The sequence below is a fragment of the Boleophthalmus pectinirostris genome, unplaced genomic scaffold (genome assembly GCF_026225935.1).
Source record: "Boleophthalmus pectinirostris isolate CB_2022bp ecotype Guang Dong unplaced genomic scaffold, ASM2622593v1 HiC_scaffold_6, whole genome shotgun sequence".
In the NCBI taxonomy this organism is placed as follows: domain Eukaryota; kingdom Metazoa; phylum Chordata; class Actinopteri; order Gobiiformes; family Gobiidae; genus Boleophthalmus; species Boleophthalmus pectinirostris.
The window spans coordinates 37141697-37162528 of NW_026571447.1; the positions used below are offsets into that span (position 1 = coordinate 37141697).

At 41.3% G+C, this 20832-nt stretch overlaps 3 protein-coding genes across 4 annotated transcripts; all 3 read left to right on the top strand.

Annotated features, from left to right (window-relative positions):
- The first annotated feature begins 196 nt into the window (after positions 1–196).
- Positions 197–5656, top strand: LOC110159080 (uncharacterized). Its single transcript, XM_055163994.1, has 4 exons — positions 197–591; positions 1029–1439; positions 3085–3382; positions 3669–5656. The coding sequence occupies exons 1-4, from the start codon at positions 265–267 to the stop codon at positions 4373–4375; spliced, it is 1743 nt and encodes a 580-aa protein (XP_055019969.1). The 5' UTR covers positions 197–264; the 3' UTR covers positions 4376–5656.
- Positions 5657–8308: 2652 nt separating this feature from the next.
- LOC110159079 (zinc finger protein 768-like) lies at positions 8309–12422 on the top strand. The gene is made up of 2 exons (XM_020923639.2): positions 8309–8683; positions 11129–12422. Exons 1-2 carry the CDS (start codon positions 8387–8389, stop codon positions 12257–12259), a joined length of 1428 nt encoding a protein of 475 aa, XP_020779298.2. The 5' UTR covers positions 8309–8386; the 3' UTR covers positions 12260–12422.
- A 2218-nt stretch (positions 12423–14640) lies between these two features.
- On the top strand, positions 14641–20557 carry LOC129411851 (gastrula zinc finger protein XlCGF52.1-like). Of its 2 annotated transcripts, none has more exons than XM_055163998.1 (2): positions 14641–14999; positions 19364–20557. In XM_055163998.1, exons 1-2 carry the CDS (start codon positions 14709–14711, stop codon positions 20324–20326), a joined length of 1254 nt encoding a protein of 417 aa, XP_055019973.1. In that variant the 5' UTR covers positions 14641–14708; the 3' UTR covers positions 20327–20557. The 2 variants fall into 2 exon arrangements, with proteins under 2 accessions (XP_055019973.1, XP_055019974.1); XM_055163999.1 differs by lacking the exon at positions 14641–14999 and adding an exon at positions 18603–19221.
- Positions 20558–20832: the final 275 nt, after the last annotated feature.

Genomic DNA, 20832 nt, shown 5'->3' on the forward strand with positions numbered 1-20832 from the left:
TAATAATAATTTAGAAATATTTCAATGTAAATACAAGCTAAGACTCTAGAGCTTCCTCTGGTGATGGATATAACTAGATAATTATAAACTCTTTTAAATCATAACTGAACAGATATTTTAGTTTAAATGACGAACAGAAAAGCCTGACCAGTGGGGGCAGTAATGCACTGACCGCGTCTACTCTGCTGCACACAAAGCAGGAAGCAGACCGCCGAGCTTCGTGTGCGGTTAGCTCGGAGCTAAAGCTAAAAACAATTTGTTAAAATGTCCAAAAGCCAAACACTGAGAGCTTTGGTGACTGAGCGGCTGACTGCGGCTGCTGAAGAGATCTTTGCGCTGTTTGAAAGAACGATAGCGGAGTATGAGGAGGAAGTGTGTCGCTCCAAAGAGGAGAACCAGAGGAAACAGGAGCTCCTGGACTCGATACTGAGCCCCTCAAAGAGTCCTGGCCCCGGTCTGAACCAGGACCCTCCACACACTCCACGGATTAAAGAGGAGCCACGGGAGCCAGAGGAGCCAGAGGAGCCAGAGGAACCAGAGGAACCAGAGGAGCCGAGCGTCAAACAGGAGGAACACGCGCTCCTAGTACAGGTGAGATTTATTTATGTCTAGGATGAAGACAGGATGAAACGGACATCTAATCATCACAAGTTTCTACAGACCAGTATTATTTAATAGTCGTGGGGAGCAGCTAAAATCAGTGTTGTACTCATGCAAATTTTTGTTGTAATTCAGTCGTTTCTTTGGTCCATGCATTAATATAAATGATCAGGTTCAGCATTTGAGAATTTGAATTTGCCATCACATCACATAATCTGAAAAACACCAATATCGTGAGGGAGATGGGGCATTATGTAATACAGAGAATAAACATTAAGGGCCAGCTGGGACTTGGTGACAGTTCATTGGTTTTCATCTTGAGACTGATGCATGTATAACAAAACAACAAATCTTAACCAAGACGACAACACAAACATTTAGCAATTTTTTTTAAATTTTATATCAAGAAATATTCTGATTACTTTCAGGAGAGTCTAAACACAGTCGAAACACAGGGAGAGAACATCAGCACAGAGACACATTTACACTCCTCTGACACTGATGATAAAGTCTGGAGAGCTCGGTTCAGCTGTTCAGCTGCAAAGATGGAGACAGATGCTGATGGACACCACGACAACCAAGTCCAGAAAGGTCAAAGGTTGAGAGCTTTGGTGAATCAGATCTTTGCGCTGTTTGAAAGAACGATAGAGGAGTATGAGAAGGAAATGTGTCATTCCAAAGAGGAGAACCAGAGGAAACAGAAGCTCCTGGATTTGGCTCTGGGCCCCTCAAAGAGTCCGGGCCCCGGTCTGAACCAGGACCCTCCACAGACTCCACGGATTAAAGAGGAGCCAGAGGAGCCGAGCGTCAAACAGGAGGAAGACGCACTCCTAGTACAGGTGGGATTTATCCACATTATTGTCTCAGATGAAGTTGGGAAAACAGACCATAGAAGGTCACATTTTCATCTCCAGTCCTTAGGAGGGACTGAACATTAGACTCCGTATTCACATTCTCACACATTTAGCATCATCATCTTGTTCTTAATACATCTCATGTAGGAACAGCTCAAGGGTCTGTAACCTTTAACAACAAAAGAGTCACACTGGCCTGTTTCAAACTAAATTTAAATCTTAAAATGCTGCAACTATTTGATCCACAAAATGTTGTAACAAACTGATTAATTTACTTTCATTTAAAAAGACGCAGACCAACTGTTTATTAGTATGAATATAAACAGAATCAGCAATCAGCTGCTGTTGGACTGTAAAACGTTAACAAATATGCACAAAGTGCTTTTAACACATTATAATCTCAAATGGGCTGGTGTGGCTCTGTAGTCTTCATGCTTTATAGTTTCCAAAGTTGAGTTTATTATATTTTATTTGTTAAAAACTGAGCACTAGAAAACAGAAAAAAACTCTTTTTATGTAATTCTTTATGATTTCCTCATCAGATAAGTTGGAATTGGAATTTGTTCACTCGATGGTAGGCGGGTATTTTTTGTCGTTTAACCAATCGCTGCTATTTGGTCGTGACGTATGTAATGCACCGCTAATGGGGCTAACTGGTATATTAAGCTTTTCCCAAGTCCCGTAGGAAGAAGGGCAATAACGTCTTTCTCCTGGATAAAATTCAACACACATTCTCTTTATTCTGGCTTTAAATCCTCGATCTCGGGAATCGTTGACAACACTGAATATATGACTCTTTACTGATTGGCTGGTACCTGGACTCGTACTTCCATTTTTTTTTTGCAAACTGTCTAGTGTATTGTGTATTGTGTGGAGGCACTAGGTGGCGCCAGCCTGCCTAGTATTTTGGACCTCTATGCCGTAAATCTCGGGGGTGAGGCCCCTTGAAACATTAATATTTTGAGGCGTTTCATCCAAATAACACTGTTTTTCCCCTCCACATTTATCACTGTGCTTGTGCATGGAGACAGTCTGCTGCACATCCCATGTTAATGTTCATTTCTGGCCTCCTGCAAATATCAAATGTATTTACACAAAGGCATAAGAATCTTTTCCACACAACACAAATACACATTTCCATCACACAGGTTACAGATCTGTAGTTCAAAAGGTTATACAGTATAATAAGGAATAAACTCGATACTCGATACAGATTCTGATACCACAGTGATAATAAAACACTATATTTGGACTCTCAATTGTGATTTTTAACATTAAATGGTAGTACTTTCTTTTATATTCCCATGCAGCCTAATATTTGTGTAATCAATCAGTGGTGCAGGCAGGTTCCACATTGGTCCATGGACTCATACTAGTCTAGTCTACACACAGGCAGAGGAGAAACACTTCTCCTTCTTCCTCACTTTATACTAAGTTGTGAATGAAGAAGGCCTAAATATCTCTTTGTGGAAGTGTGGAAAACACTGCATATTCCACACTGCCTGGATCTGGAGGCTCTGCATTTGTTAAACAGAGATTGATAAATGTTAAACAATATTTTGTAACAAACCTCTGTTTTCAGGAGAGTCCAAATATTAATATTATTCTGTGCCAATCTCCCCCACCCCAGGTCTCAGTGGGCGTCCCAGAGTCCAGTGCTGTTTGTGCGACGACAGAAGAGTCCTCACTGCTTCAGCAACGACAAACTGAGCTCAGAGAGGAAACACAGGGAGTCCTGAAGTGTGCGTCGTGTAGCAGATGCAGGCCCATTTATGGTGGCACAGAATTATCAACCAAGAGGTACAAGCAGATGATCCAGCAGGACTCTCAGTGGATCTGCTTTGAATGTCAGCTTCCAAAATGCACAACAGCAGAACATGAGGAGCCAGAAGAACATCACAGTTCACCTGAAGTCATGTCTTCCACAGGTATGTATCAATCATTTTATTTTTTGTTATTTATTATTTATTGTATTATATTTATTGGTCAGCATTCATTTTATGATAAACGACTACTATTATTTATTTTATTTAACTTAATTTATTTTTTGCCACCATAAAATCCTTTCAGAAATAAAATAAACTTAAATACTTATAAACCATGTAAACTTTTTAGAAATAAAATAAATTTACAAAATATGACATTTTTTCCCTTACAAATGTTTTTGTGTACATTTTCATCGGGTATTTATGTATTTCTTTTTTATTATTTCAGCGTCAGAGGAAGACACCTACATAGAGATGGACGTAGAACTGCCTCCACCTTCACCTGTGGGTCTAAACACCAGCTTCACCGCTGAAAGATCAAGTCACCCACAACTTCTACCTGCCAGTGAGGATTCTGCTGGTGAGGAGCAAATACCAGATGTTCTCATGGACGACTCTATTGTCACATACAAGATTATCGAAGGCGGCAACAGGAAAGGTGGTCAGCTGCTCAGTGACTCCCTTGGATTTACCTACTCCAAGAAACGTCAGTCTGGTGTGGCGGTTACTTGGAACTGTCGAACTGGCAAGAAGTGTCCGGCGACGGTGCGACAACCACTGGGAACCACCACCTTCACTCGTGGACCAAGACACCATAATCATCCCAGCAATCCAGGAGCAGAGCTGAAGTCAACGGTGCGTGCCATCGTGAAAGAAATGGCAAGGAAGGAGATGTTTGCTTCATCTGGTGCCATTGTGAGCCGAGCTTTAGCGAGCATTGACTTAGAGCAGAGTGGCAAGGAGCTACCAAATGTGAACACTTTGCTGCGTCAGGCCAATCGCGTGAGGCAAAACTTGAGACCAAACCATCCAGTGAGTCTAGACTTTGAACTGGACAGTGACAATGTTCCTTCTGAGGACATTGAGTATGAAGGACAGCGTCACATATTATCTACATCCCAACAGTTGGATTACCTAGCCAGAGAAAAAGTGTAATTAATACAATATATATAATTTTAAAAAAAAGTTGCTGTTTTTTTATTTATGTAGTAACTATGGCTACGTTCAGACTGCAGGGCTTAACGCTCAATTCGGATTTTTTTGGGAAATCCAATGTTTTTACGAGGTCGTTCACATTTCCAGTTAAATGCGACTTGTATGTGATCTCCAGTGTGAACATTAAACGGCCCAAAAGTGTCCCGCATGTGCACTGGAGACACGACGACGACAACCGCAGCGAGCGTGCTCTGTGTTTACGGAAGTTGTCCAAACATGGACGCGAGCATTGAGCACCTGGAGATTTTAAAGTTCCTCTCGTACCGGAGCCAGAACATGAACAACTTACTTGTTTAAAGGAGGAGATTGAGAAGGAGAAGGATGAGGTTTTTGGCAGTGGTGTTTTGTGAGACAGTCCGTTGAAAGGAACGTGTGGATGTGCAGACGTAGCCAAGAGTGGTGAGTGGTGATGTGCTTCACTTCAGTGACACGGAGTTCATTAACAATTTTCGCCTATTTCAGCGCAGAATAGTGACGTTTGTGGCTTGTTGATAACGTGTAGGTCGAATGAATGCGCTTTGGCCGTTCAGACTGAAGTCGCATGTCAAAAGATCGGATATGTATCGGTTTTAGGAGCACATATCCAAGTGGCCTGGGTCACATTTGAAAAAATCGTATCTGTGTTGTTCAGACTGTCATTAAAAGATCAGATACAAGTCACATAGAAGCCAAAAAATCTGATTTGGGTCACTTCAGGCTGCAGTCTGAACGTAGCCTATTTGTCAAATAAAAGTAACAAACAAAAGCGGTGAGCAAACTCAGAACTGAACATAACTCAAATAATCATCTTTGGGCACCATGGGTATTAGGGGTGAGCAAAAATATCAAAATATCGATATATCGTATCATTTAATGTGATGATGCAGTATTGATATCGTGGGCTGCTGTATCGATATGTCGCCAAGCATACTTTTTAGAATATTTTACTAAATTATTTTGTCACAGCTCTACAGTTGTGTTTGTTCAGAGGAAGGAAACTTGTTTACGTGACACATTTGACATTTTCACTGTTTTGATGATTAAAATGTTTGTGTTTCATATGAACTTTGCACAAGAAAAGGTTTAACAAAGATTTTAGTATCACAGTCACACATTATTTTTATTGAACCATATTGAATCGTTTTGAAATACCATATTTTCCGGGCTATTAGGCACTCTGGATTATAAGGCGCACTGTCATTAAATGATCTATTTTCAAACTTTTTTCACAAATAAACTGTACCGGACTTTGAAGGAAACACAGCAGTGTGATGGGTGAGTGGTTTTGTTTGTTTGTTCGTTCACGGTGACTCTGGGCTTTGTTCAGTTGTGGCGTGTAGGGAGGGTGCTGTCTGGGAACGCTGGATTGTCGGTGTGTTCGCAATGACTCAGTTGTTCAGTTGTGTCTAGAAGTGGCACATTGCACTCGCTTTTTCGGTTTGTTCCTCTGTTCCTCGTCGGCGTGGAGTGATGAGTGTGTCTGTGGGTGTTTTTTGCTGTGCGGTCGCTGTCTGCTCCGTGTGTGTTTGCGTGTTCTGCAGGTGGTGCAGCTTTGTAGTTTACTGAAGTCGTGCTGGGACACCCGAGTGGATTTGTGTATAGGGCGCTCTGGATTGTGGGGCGCTTGGTCGTTTTGATGGGTATGTGGTTTACGCAGTAACAAAATTACAAATCAATGTCCATGACCAGAGCTGAATTTCCAAGATTTATTTCCAGTTTTGGCAAGCAACAAGGATATATGTTGAAGGCCGACTCCTGCTGCTTTTCCATACGACTGGTAAAAAACCATAAGTCTACCCAGGTGCACTCTGGTCTACGTGTCCTACCCTCCTTTTATCCCTTAGGTGACTCAGACTAAACCAAAAACAAAAAGGTACTAACATAAATAATACCAATTTAGACTAAGAAATTAAACATAATATTAACATAGCAAAAATATATTATGCAAATTAACAAAACTGAACTAGTAAGCGAATTAACAAGCAAAAATAATAAACAAATTTTAGAATCAACAAAATAAGCAAATAGCTCCTACAATTAATATGTATATAAATTAACGTAGTTTCATAAAGGGAACAATTCAGGGGGACTTTCCATCTGATTTCATTCCAGTGCTGTCTGTGTGACGTCACTGCTTCAGCAAAGACAAACTGAGCTCAGAGGAAACACATTGAGATATCCAACAAATGAAAGAACTGACCAAAAAGGTGATGCAGTCTCATTAAAGAAAATCACAGCCCATTGTACAATAAAGTAAGCACACGTGATACATGAAGAGGTGAATGGGTGTGAAAATAATAATCTAGTTCTTTCAGTAAGTCTGTAGAGAGCTCCACTTGGGACTGATTAAAATGAGCCCACACGGAACAGGCCTGACTTGTTTCTCTGTGGTTCTGTGATGATGAACCGAGACACTGCGACAGATTTGAGCCTCGCGCAGGTGCCTTAAAGAATAGACAGAAAGATTTTATTTACATCATGGCTTTAGTTTGTTCTGTAACCACAAAGGTGAAGTAGATGTCAGTGTTCTGTTTTTAATTTAAAAAACATAAATAAATACAATAACAGTCTCACATGGAATTGTCTTTGTTAGTGGTCCGTAATGGGTCACAATTTTCCATGACGAAAAATACTGATTTTCTGAATATGATCATAAATCTCTATGGATCTGGTTTAAACCTGAAAAAGTCCCACGTCTCATGTTAAACTAAAGCTTAAGCTGCCAAGAATGTATAGAATATAAACAGCGGCTGTGTTACTGTTAACGCAGGTTCAAATCTGTTACTCTCAGGTCTGCAGAGACTTCAGAAAGGCATGTCCCGTTTGTCAGGGTTGTACGTCCTGATATTGTGTGTGTGTGTCTGAGAAAGAGAGGAGGGATCGACTTTGATTGCCTTTTGGCCGCGTGTTTCCTCCGAGTCAGACGTGTGGGTCAGACGTGTGTCCAGTGATAATTTTATTAAGAAACACATTGACAGTGTGGGGATCTTCGGGCTTTGAGTCATGTCTCTGAAGAGTGTGTACTGCGTGCTGCAGCTCCAGACGTTAAAGGGTAATTGATCTGGAATTACGTTAAGTTAAGATTGATTTGGAATTACATTAAGTTCTAATTTTAAAGTAGGACTCAGGTGGTCTTTATGCCTGCTCTGAAGGATCGTATGTTCTTGTAGCATATCACTGATCCATATCTGGGAATAACTGGAAATAACATCACTATTCACCAAAGCAAACAACAAGCATACATAAGCAAGCCTACTTGTGGTCTCTTCTGGCAAGGTAAGGCAAGTTCATTTGTATAGCACAATTCGTACACAAAGTAATTCAAAGCGCTTTACTGAATAAGAAATACATTAAAGTCACAATAAAATCAAGTCAAAACATAAATAATCATCATAAAATTAAAAACATTAATTACATAAATTTGAGAGAAGAGTGTGGCTCAGTCATATGCAGCTGAACAAAACATGGATTTAAACAGTGTCAAAGTAGAGTATGTCTCACATCTTCAGGAAGACTGTTACAGAGTAGTCTTGACTCTGGGCATCAGCAGGAGGCCGGTCCCTGAGCTCCTCAGAGTGCGAGATGGTTCATATGACACTAACATGTCACAGATGTACTTTGGTGCTCAGCCATGGAGAGACCTGTACACAAGCAGAGCCACTTTAAAGTCTCTGAGCCACAGGAAGCTGAGGTGCTCCACAGATTAAACCAAAAACAGAAAAGATGTTAAGGTAAATAACAGCAAATTAGACTAAACGTATTATACAAATGAACAAAAGTAAATAGCTGACAAAGAAAAATACGCAAATAGCTCCTACAGCGTCTGATGAGCATTTTAGGAGTTTAACATCCTGACCAGTGGGGGCAGTAATGCACTGACCCTGTCTACTCTGCTGCACACAAAGCAGGAAGCAGACCGCCGACTCTCGTGTGCGGTTAGCTCGGAGCTAAAGCTAAAAACAATTTGTTAAAATGTCCAAAAGCCAAACACTGAGAGCTTTGGTGAATGAGCGGCTGACTGCGGCTGCTGAAGAGATCTTTGCGCTGTTTGAAAGAACGATAGCGGAGTATGAGGAGGAAGTGTGTCGCTCCAAAGAGGAGAACCAGAGGAAACAGGAGCTCCTGGACTCGATACTGAGCCCCTCAAAGAGTCCTGGTCCCGGTCTGAACCAGGACCCTCCACACACTCCACGGATTAAAGAGGAGTCAGAGGAGCCAGAGGAGCCAGAGGAGCCAGAGGAGCCGAGCGTCAAACAGGAGGTGGAGCAGGTTTGTGTCCAAATAGACCAAAATGACACATTTACATGACAACATCAGCCCATTATCAGAGCTGTAGTCAGGTGTGCGTCAAAATCTAATTGGAAGAATTTATGTGGACAAAACGCACATTTCATACGTGAAAAAATATTGGGATTAGGGCCTGACCGATATATCGAGAGGGGCACTTGGAGACATATCGGCTGTCTTCCTAAATCTTGCCGATATTGGCCTGTAGTCCACTTGGGCATGTTATTCCTCGTTATAAAGCTTAGACTCTCTATATTGAGTCAATTTAATCAAATTTACAGACATAAATGTCATAATACATCGTTTCCTAAAGACTGGGTCGCGACTCTCAGAGAAGATTTTTGGGTCGCCTTGTCACCATCTACATGTTGGTCTGCAAAAGACTCAGTAGTCCTCAGTAGGGCCAGTATTTCTGTGCTTATGCCTTTCACTAATTCACATGTGTGAATTTGGATTTTCTGTGCTCACAAAAATGAAGACAAAGCACAGAAACAGATTGAATGCTGCTCCTGATCTGCTGCTGCGTCTCCTCCTGCACCCGGACTGGAACACGCTACAAAAACACAGACAGGTCCACCTATCTCATTGGAAATGTTGAAATTTTAAGATATGTTTTGTATAATTTCTAATCGTTTGTAATTATTTTAGTGACTAGTTTGTTCCAATATTGCTGGCTCAATTGAATGTTGAAAAGAGAAAGAAATGGGCTACATTTAATGTCCAAATAGGCGACTTATGGATCCTTTTATTGCTGTTTTTCATTGTTTAAAACTTGAGTAATACTAATTGTTCAGAGACATGATCACTTAGTCAACAATAAAATATCCTTTATAATGTTTAATAATAATCAAATCCACCTTTGTTTTGTAATTTATGAATAATGTTTATTGACTTGGATCGCAAAAAAGTTTGGGAAAGACTGTTCTAATATGTGGCACCGCATTAATATTTATTTTCTGAGTAATTTGTCTGTGTCTGTGACGCCGTACTGTTCCTGAACGCACCCCCAGAATAATGTAAATCACGTGTGCTTGTTTCCACCAGTGCGCCTCCATAGATCCATGTGCGCGACTCTCAGGCGCTGCTTTAAACGCTCTTGAGTCTGATCCAAGATACTCACTATAAATAAAAGTGAACTTCAGTGCAGTTTAGGCCAGCAACAAAACTACTGCTTGTTTTTATCAAAGTGCAAGTGTGAAGAAGAGAGAACTATCCCACAGCGTATAAACATTTAATTATATGCTCATAAGCTTGTAATTAATTACTGTGCCGCGCACACATTTACGGCTAAAGATAGTGGTAGTTTACTTACTTTCTTTACTGGCTGAAATATCATGAAAAATGCCATTAGGCCAAATGTCTTTAAATATGACTGTAAAGAGGCAAAATAACAATAAATGTAGCCTACAAAACCCAATTTAAAATCCAATAGAGCCAGACCTAAGTTTTATAATGAATTGAAGATTTACAGTGAATTTTTGCATCACTAAATTTAGCAGCTTTTATATTTGTTATCGGCTCCTCCAACTCCCATTCATCTGTCGGGCGTTAGAAAAAACACACTATGAGGACCTTTGGGAAAATGGGGACATACTACTAGTAATATACTAGTGTAAAATTTACAGCCTATTCCTTTTTTGGTTAAATGCGTTTATATGCTGCAAATTATGTATATTTAATGATTACATCTGGTGGTGTAAAAAATGAACTGCTTCCTATGCAGAAGCATTGACACAGCACAGGGCTCGTTCATTCAGACTCAGGTCTGTAGAGACTTCAGAAACGCATCTCCCCATTTGTCAGGGTTGTACGTCCTGATATTGTGTGTGAGAGAGTGAGGAGGGATCGGGCAGGGCTGCAGCTCGACTTGGATTGTCTTTTGACCGCGTGCTTCCTCCGGGTCGGACGTGCGGGTCGGACGTGCGGGTCGGACGTGCGGGTCGGACGTGCGGGTCGGACGTGCGGGTCGGACGTGCGGGTCGGACTTCATTGCTCCACTGATCTGGCCTTCCCAGTGTCATGGGAGCACAAAGAGCAGCTTAAACTTCAGGCCTGAATTAGCTTTGGTCAGACTCAGGCTTAATTTCCACCATGGAACGACCTGAGGCTTAAGATAAAGTTGGAGCTAGATCCAGTTCAGGATTTCAGGATAAGCCTGGATTTGTTAAACCACTTTAATGCGTCTTCTAAACATTTCCTTTTTATGTCCTTTACCATGACAATGGTGAATGAAATATGCTTCATGTTTATCCCTTCATCTTGAGACTGAAAATGTGTAATAATATTTCTAACAAACCTCAACCAAGAAAATGCTATTAACATTTAGCACATTTCTGATTGAGATAATATATATATATATATATATATATATATATATATATATTCTGAAATATTAATATTATTTTGTGTCAATCTCCCCCACCCCAGGTCTCAGTGGGCGTCCCAGAGTCCAGTGCTGTTTGTGTGAAGACAGAAGAGTCCTCACTGCTTCAACAAAGACGAACGGAGCTCAGAGAGGAAACACAGGGAGACGACATCAGTGCAGAGACACATTTACACTCAGAGACTGAGGGAGACACAGAGCACTCCTCTGACACTGATGATGAAGACTGGACAGCTCCATTCAGCTGTCCAGCTGCACAGATGGAGACAGATGCTGATGGAGACCACGACAACCAAGTCCAGAACTCTGGTCTATCCCCTAAATACAAGTTTGCACCAGAGACCAGTGCCACTGTGAACAATGCAGACATGTCAGGAACAGCAGAAGGCGCTGAGGACAAGAAACACCAGTGCTCTGTGTGTCAAAAGAGGTTTGGGGATAAGTGGCATTTCCAAAGGCATATTAGAATTCACACAGGCGAGAAACCATTCAGTTGTTCAACCTGTGAGAAAACATTCAACCGAAAGTCCAATCTAGATAAACATGAAAAGCTACACACAAAGAAGCCATTCAGCTGTTCAATGTGCAACAGATCATTTAAAACAAAAAGTATTCTGGCTCTACATGTAAAGAGACACCTGGGTGAAAGACCCTACAGCTGTTTAATTTGTAAGAAGACATTTTCTCATAAGTGTGATCTAAATAAACACGTGAGAACACACACAGGTGAACGACCGTACAGGTGTTCAATGTGTGAAAAGGCATTTATTGAGCAGAATGGTCTTGTTAAACATGTGAGAACGCACACAGGTGAAAGACCTTATAGGTGTTCCATGTGTGAGAAGGCCTTTTCTGAGCAGAGTAGTCTTGTTAGACACAAGAGAACCCACACAGCTGAACGACCTTACAGATGTTCAGTGTGTGAGAAGACGTTTTCCCGCAAAGATATTCTGGATGTACATGTGAGAACGCACACAAGGGAAAGACCCTACAGCTGTTCAATGTGTGAGAAGACATTTTCAGATAACAGTCATTTAATTAGACATGAGAGAACACACACAGGTGAACGACCTTACAGCTGTTCATCATGTGAGAAGACATTTTCTGATCAGAGTAGTCTTGTTAAACATGTGAGAACGCACAGGCGAAAGACTTTACAGATGTTCCATCTGTAATCAAGGGTTTATACAGAGACATTGTTTGAGTATTCACATGAGAACTCACAGAACAGAGTGTGACTAAAGGATTATTGATTGTGTTCATGAGATGTTTTAAAGAGCCTAAATTCTGTTTTGGAATTTGCTGCTGATGACTCAAAATACAGATGTTTGGCCCAGATCAGCTCTTGTATCTGATTTTGAACCATAACAGGGAAACAACTCTCTGAGAGTCACAGGCAGCTGCTTCTACACTTTTACAACACACTGCATGATGTAAAGGCTTTTCTTCTGATCTACAAGAAAAGCTGATTCTGATTTGGACTGATTCTCTTCATAGCTGCATTACACCGAAGCAAGTGGCAAATTTTCATTTTTAAGTGTTTAAGTTTGTTTGTTTTAGTTTGTTTGATTTGTGTGTGTGTGTGTGTGTGTGTGTGTGTGACTACATTTTTTATCACTGACCTGGAGTAGACATTTTTCAGGAAATAAGCTTAAAATTGGTCAAGCACCAAATGCAGAGAAATCATTAGAAGGTCCTTAAAAGATCTTCAAGTTCAACATTCAGCAGTGAAATAATAAACCAAACTGTATTGAAATCATTTAACCTGCAAGGTCTTGTATGTCCAGAAGGAGGAGACCTACTACAACCTACACGAGCACATTCAGTTAACATCAAATCTGCAGATGCTTTTGGACGCCCTTTGATGTACCACCCGCTTTTATCCCCTCGGTCCAAGGCAAATAATGGTAAATTAGACTAAACAAATTAGTAAACATAATATGAACATAGCAATAACAGCAAAAATGTATTATGAAAAAAACTAAATTAATAAAGCAATTGACAAACAAAATTAAACTAATTTTAGAATAAACTAAACGAACACCTGACGTTTGCTTGTGCTAAGCTGTGTCCACTCCTAGCCATCTGCTTTACTGGGTTCCTGGTCCTTGACCTTTTGCCAGAGTCCCTCCTGTCTATTGTTTTGGTTCCTGTTATCAAAAATAAAATGAGTAAACTTAGTGACATTAACAATTATCGGCCAATAGCACTGGCTAGCTCATTATCAAAAGTGCTAGAGAGGATTCTGTTAACCAGACTCGAGTCATATCTGTACTCTACAGCTAATCAGTTTGGCTTTATGCTTGGCACTGACACATGTATCTTTGCACTGAAAGAGATGGATAAATATAATTCCCAGGGGTCCACTATATTCATGTGTTTTATAGATGCTTCTAAAGCATTTGATCGGATTAATCATGGAAAACTATTCAACAAATTAACAAACCGAGGTGTTCCAGGGTACCTCACTAGAATACTTATTTTCTGGTGCACCTGTCAGTCCATGCAGGTGAAATGGGGTGATTCTACTTTTGACTCTTAGGGTCAATAATGGAGTTCCCAGGGTGGAGTCCTGTCTCCCCTTCTGTTTAATATTTATGTTGATGACCTGTCTGTGCAGCTGAATGATGTCAAACTGGATGTTTTGCTGGTGATTATCTGTATAACCATTTAATGTTGCAGATGATCTTGTCCTGCTGTGCCCTTACACCTTACAGTGCAGGTCTGCAGCAGCTTTTAAATATCTGTTCCCAGTTTGGCTTTGAATATGACATTAATTACAATGCTCTGAAAAGTCACATTGTGATTGTCAAAACAAAAGAGGACAAAAAACTATCCTTTCCTGTTTTCTCTCTGTGCAGGAGAGCCCTCCAACTCACAGATGAGGTCAAATATCTCGGGCATTATATCACCAGTGACCTCTCAGATGATACAGACATGTGTAGGCAGCAGTGTAAGTTTTACGGTCAGGTCAATATGCTCTTCCGTAAGTTTTCCATGTGCTCCAGTGATGTCAAAATGCACTTTTTAAATGTTTCTGCTCACTCTTGTATACTGCGGATCTTTGGGCCAACTACAAGAAAAAGAGTTTGCAGAGTTTGACAGTGGCCTATAATGACTCTCTGAGAATATTACTGAAAGTGCCGAGGTTCTGTAGCGCCAGTGAAATGTTTGTAAACTGTGGTGTGAGACCCTGTGTCGTCACAATCACATGTTGTATTTATTCATTTATGTGTAGAGCCATGAATCTGAGCAATAGAATCACGGAAGCGCTAGTGTGTCTGTGAGGCGCTCTGTCAGATTCACCTCTGAGCTGTGGAGACACTGCTGCTCTTGTCTGTACATTATAACATTCACTGTATCTAACTTTTTTATTCTTACTATTTTCTTTTTAATACTATGAACCAGATATTACGTGTTCTTAATAAAGATTGAAATGAATTGAATTGAAATAAGCAAATAGCTCCTACAGCGTCTGATGAGAATTTTAGGAGTTTAACATCCTGACCAGTGGGGGCAGTAATGCACTGACCGTGTCTACTCTGCTACACACAAAGCAGGAAGCAGACCGCCGAGTCTCGTGTGCGGTTAGCTCGGAGCTAAAGCTAAAAACAGTTTGTTAAAATGTCCAAAAGCCAAACACTGAGAGCTTTGGTGAATGAGCGGCTGACTGCGGCTGCTGAAGAGATCTTTGCGCTGTTTGAAAGAACGATAGCGGAGTATGAGGAGGAAGTGTGTCGCTCCAAAGAGGAGAACCAGAGGAAACAGGAGCTCCTGGACTCGATACTGAGCCCCTCAAAGAGTCCTGGCCCCGGTCTGAACCAGGACCCTCCACACACTCCACGGATTAAAGAGGAGCCACAGGAGCAAGAGGAGCCGACCGTCAAACAGGAGGAACACACACTCCTAGTACAGGTGGGATTTATTTCTGTCTAGGATGAAGTTGGGTAAAATTTACAATCTAAGGTTGGAGGGGCGCAGCTTCTGTATCACTATTTCATGTCATTTATTTATTTATTTATTTATCAGAACTATGTACAGTTACAATAAACATGAAAACAAATGTTTGTACCACCAAACTGTAATAGGTCGTTTCCACCTGTAGTCCTTGGGGGGTGTTATGGATAGGGATGGGCATTCGATGAAATTTTCTTAATCGATCGTCGGAAGAATTAACGATCTATTATCGATTAATCATTACATTTTTTATATTAAAATAATCATCATTATTATTACTATCAGCACTACTAATCTGCATAAATAAATTCAACTTTACGACATATAAACCGTAACCACTCTCGAGCCACATCAGCCCGTTTATTATAATGTGTTTAATTCAGTTTTGCGCAACTCTCACAGAAACGAAACTTAAAACCGCATCGCTAATTTGCATAAACTAAGCGAAGATAAAACTACAGCTCTTGTGTCGCTGATGCGGTCAACTTCTGTCACATTAAAAGACATGACTCAGTGGAATACAGGTTAGTGTGACCAGATTTGCGTTTGTCAAAACCAGGACACTGTACGGAGGAAGGGAGGTGGGTCCTCGTCATAGACATTGTGCGACTCTCACCTGATAAAGCTTTTTCCCACAGGACACCGAAACATATGTGCTGCTTTGTACACTGTGCACATGGACTCACACTTGTCCCGAACGCAACGGAAAGCGTGGAATTTCTTGTAGAAGTCATTGTTAAATACGCATTTGTGCTTCGGTACGTTGCAGACTGACCGACTGTTTGTGTTTGTTCGCTCCTTCTGATGCAGAGCTACATGTACAGACCCCTGTTTGGTCACGCTACGCACAGTAACCTACATTCGGTTTGTCGATTAAAATTAACGTTATCGATGAAATTCTTAGTGATCAATTATCTATTAATCGACTAATCATGCCCATCCCTAGTTGTGGAAATGATCTGTAAAATAAAACCAAAACATACAGGAAGACATCAAACAAAAACATGTAAATGGAAACACAAAGGCATCTGTAGCCTTCCTGTGAGACTAAAGGATTAAATAAACAATAGTGTGGCTTTTACACTTCTTACAGTGTATCCTGGACAACGGAAAACTTTACAATAGACTCAGTGTTCACAGTCACACATTTACAGTCCCTGACAGAAGTCTTGTCGCTTATCCATTTTGTAGAAACAAAAGCTTATAACCTGATTTTAAATTAATCAATTGGTTTTAGAAATGTCTCATATGAAAGCTAAAACCCTTCCAAATTATGCTCAATAAACTAAAATAAATTTGCTTCACTGAAGAAAGATTGATTATTTAATGAACACAGAAAGGTCAGATTTTGGCAAGACAAAAGTCTTGTGGCCTTGTCATATGATGCATCCAATCCTAGATTACAGCCTCACCTGTGATCTGTTACTGATCAGTCAATTAGTGTTTGTGTATAAAAAGAAGCCCAGCACGCCAGACCTTCACATCAACTGCAACTTGACCTCTGACAACATGCCTAAGATCCACCCTGAGACCAAAGTGTTAATTATCAAGAGGCTGAAGACCAGATCCACTGCTGAGGTGGCTGACACCTTCAATGTGTCTCAGCGTCAAGTACAAAGAATAAGAAAAAGATCTGAAATGACTGGAGATGTTTTTGACAAGCCCAGGTCTGGCAGACGCCGCAAGACAACTGCCCGGGAGGACCGTTTGTTGATTCGAAAATCCGGGCTGGCCTTGGATTTTCCACTGCAGCAGACTCCACCAGGCCTGGTCACCTCAAGTCCCTGTGTCAACCACAACAGTTTGTAGAATTCTGTCTCCAAATGGCCTCCGTGGTCGAATCAGTGCACAGAAACCAGCACTAAACAAAAGGCAATTAAAAAAAAGTGTGGCATTTGCCAAGGCCCACAGCCTGCTAAAAGGATGGACACTGGAAAAGTGGCAGAAGGTGGATTTCTCAGATGAATCCTCGGTTGAATTACATCACAGCCACCGCAAATATTGTAGGAGACCTACTGGAGCCCACATGGATCCAAGATTCACCCAGAAAACAGTTAAGTTTGGTGGAGGAAAAATCCTGGTCTGGGGTTCCATCCAGTATGGGGGTGTGCGAGACATTTGCAGGGTGGAAGGCAATATCAATAGCCTCAAATATCAAGAAGTATCAGCTACCTCTTACATTCCCAACCATAAAAGGGGTCAAATTTTGCAGCAGGATGGTGCTCCATCGCATACTTCTATCTCTACATCAAAGTTTCTCAAGGTGAAGAAGATCAAGGTGCTCCAGGACTGGCCAGCCCAGTCACCAGACATGAACATCATTGAGCATGTCTGGGGTAGAATGAAAGAGGAAACATGGAAGGCAAAACCAAAGAATCTTGATGAACTCTGGGAGGCATGTAAGACGCTTTCTTTGCTATTCCTGATGACTTCATACACAAATTGTATGAATCATTGTGGAACCGCATGGATGCAGTCCTTCAAGCTCATGGAAGTCATACAAGATATTAAATGTGGATCTCACAGCACTACTACTTAATTCACTATGCAACATAGTTTTGTATTTGAAGTAAATTATTTGTTCAATTTTCTGTAGGCGACAAAACTTTTGTCTTGCCAAAATCTGACCTTTCTGTGTTCATTAAATGATCAATAATTCTTCAGTGAAGCAAATTTATTTTAGTTTATTGAGCATAATTTGGGAGGGTTTTAGCTTTCATATGAGACATTTCTAAAACCAATCGATTAATTTAAAGTCAGGTTATATGTTTTTGTCTCTACAAAATGGATAAGCGACAAGACTTTTGTCAGGGACTGTAGAATAAAAGGCTTTATCCAAGTCCTTCACACTTCGCATGTAGGGCTCGCTATTATAGTCATTTTTATAATTTGAATAAATAATTACCCTATATTGTCAATGTCATAAAAATGTGTATTCATTATTATATAAAACATATGTTTATGATTAAAATAGGTTCTGCAGTTTCACACATTTCCTGCATTTTAATGTGAGCCAAAATAACCATGGTGAAGTTGGATACTGGATGTTCTACAGACATTCAGATTTTCAGTTTAATTAGGGTTTTTCTTTTACAGTTTTTAGTGCATTTGACCCAGTTACCCCAAACCATGTCAGAATATCACTACTGCCTCAGGGCTCTGGGGCTCAGCAGGACAACCCAATACCTTACAATTTATAACAGAAAATGTACAAATGAGAGCTGTGCCTTTTTATATTTGAAGGAAGAGGGAACATTCTCTAATGCAGAGAATATGTGTTTAGGGCCATTTGCTGACTTGATGTTTTCTGGTCACAGTTGTTTTATTGTCATTTCATTCGTAGGTCCTTTACCATGACAATGGTGAAATACATGGCCGAGTGGCTAGCACTCATTCCTCACAGCAAGAATGTTCCAGATTTGATCCCCAGGTCACCCGGGCCTTTCTTTGTGGAATTTGCACGTTTCTCCCCATGTCTGGATGGGTTTCCTTCGGGCGCTCTGGTTTCCCCCATCAACCCAAAACATGCTACAGGTCTCCAGGAAGAACAGTTGATAGCTAAAGTCAATTAAGTACAATCAATTAACTCAGTGAATCTGCCCAGGGGCTACAGATGGAAATTAGCTCTGGTGCTACAACCTGATACAATGCATCTCTCCTCCATCCATCCATCCATTTTCTTCCGTTTATCCGGGGCCGGGTCGCGGGGGCAGTAGTCTAAGCAGGGACTCCCAGACTTCCTTCACCCCAGACACATCCTCGAGCCCCTCCTCGAACCCTCACCTTATCGTGGTGGAGGGGTTTGAGTGCCCGAATGATCCTGGGAGCTATGTTGTCGGGGACTTCATGCCCCTGGTAGGGTCACCCAAGGCAAACAAGTCCAGGGGGACGGGTCAGACGAAGAACGGTTCAGAAGTCCCATATGACAAGTGAACCAGCGAGGCCAGATACGTTACCCGAATTGGTGTCACCGGGGCCCCACCCTGGAGCCAGGCCTGGGGTGGGTGCTTGACGGCGAGCGCCTGGTGACCGTGTCTTCCCCCATGGGGCCCGGCCGGGCACAGCCCAAACGAGCGACGTGGGACCGCCCTCCTGTGGGGCCACCACCTGCGGGAGGATCCATATGGGGCCGGTGCAGAGAAATCTGGGCGGCAGTCAAAAGCAGGGACCTCGTGTTCAGGTTAATGTAAAAATTGTGCGCCGTTCCTGTCTCATTAAAAACAAATAAGTAATTAATATTTATAACAAACCTCAACCAAGAAAATTATATATATATATTCTGACATATGATTATTATTTTGTGTCAATCTCCCCCACCCCAGGTGTCAGTGGGCGTCCCAGAGTCCAGTGCTGTTTGTGTGAAGACAGAAGAGTCCTCACTGCTTCATCAACGACAAACTGAGCTCAGAGAAGAAACACAGGGAGAGGACATCAGCGCAGAGACACATTTACACTCAGAGACTGAGGGAGACACAGAGCACTCCTCTGACACTGATGATGAAGCCTGGAGAGCTCCACTCAGCTGTTCAGCTGCACAGATGGAGACAGACGCTGATGGAGACCACGACAACCAAGTCCAGAACTCTGGCCTATCCCCTAAATACAAGTCTGCACCAGAGACCAGTGCCACTGTGAACAATGCAGACATGTCAGGAACAGCAGAAGGAGCTGAGGACAAAAAACACCAGTGCTCTGTGTGTCAAAAGAGGTTTGTGACGAAGCAGTGTTTCCAAAGACATATTATAATTCACACAGGCGAGAAACCATTCAGTTGTTCAACCTGTGAGAAAACATTTAACCAAAAAGCCTATCTAGATAAACATGAAAAGATACATACAAAGAAACCATTCAGCTGTTCAATGTGCAAGAGATCATTTACAACAAAAGGTGATCTAGCTCTACATGTAAAGAGACACCTGGGTGAAAAACCATACAGCTGTTTAATCTGTGAGAAGTCATTTTCTCAAAAGGGTGATCTAAATAAACATGTGAGAATACACACAGGTGAACGACCTTACAGGTGTTCAGCATGTGAAAAGACATTTCATGAGCAGAGAGGTCTTGTTAAACATGAGAGAACGCACACAGGTGAAAGACCTTACAGTTGTTCAATGTGTGAGAAGACATTTTCTCATCAAAGTAATTTAATTAGACATGAGAGAACACATACAGGTGAAAGACCTTACAGATGTTCCATCTGTAATAAACAGTTTACAGAGAGACATCATTTGAACTTTCACATGAGAACTCACAGAACAGAGCGTGGCTGGTCATTGTGTCCTTAGGCAAGACACTTCACCCACATTGCCCAGTATGAAAGTGGTGTGTGCGTGAGTGACGGTGGTGGTCGGAGGGACCGATGGTGCCGATTGGCATGGCAGCTGCACTTCTGTCAGTTTGCTCCAGGGCAGCTGTGGCTACAATAGTAGCTTACCATCACCAGTTGTGGAGAAAAAACAAAGAATAATGAATCTATAATGCTCTGTAAAGCATCTTTGTGACATATGTCTGTGAAAAGCGCTATATAAATAAAGGCTTACTTACTTATAAATAAAGTTTGATTTGATAATTTTGACAATTGAGCATATGATGACTCAGACAATGAAATCATGCTGACATGTTTTGGAGAGACCAACCATTAGACTGAGAATCAACTCATCAGTTTAGATCAGCAAGATCGATTTATTTGGAAAATGTGTTAAATGTGGGCTCATTGTGCAAATTGTAAACAACTTGTACAGAACCATGTGCAAAGATGCACTGAGACACTTGAGACACGCACTAAGACATT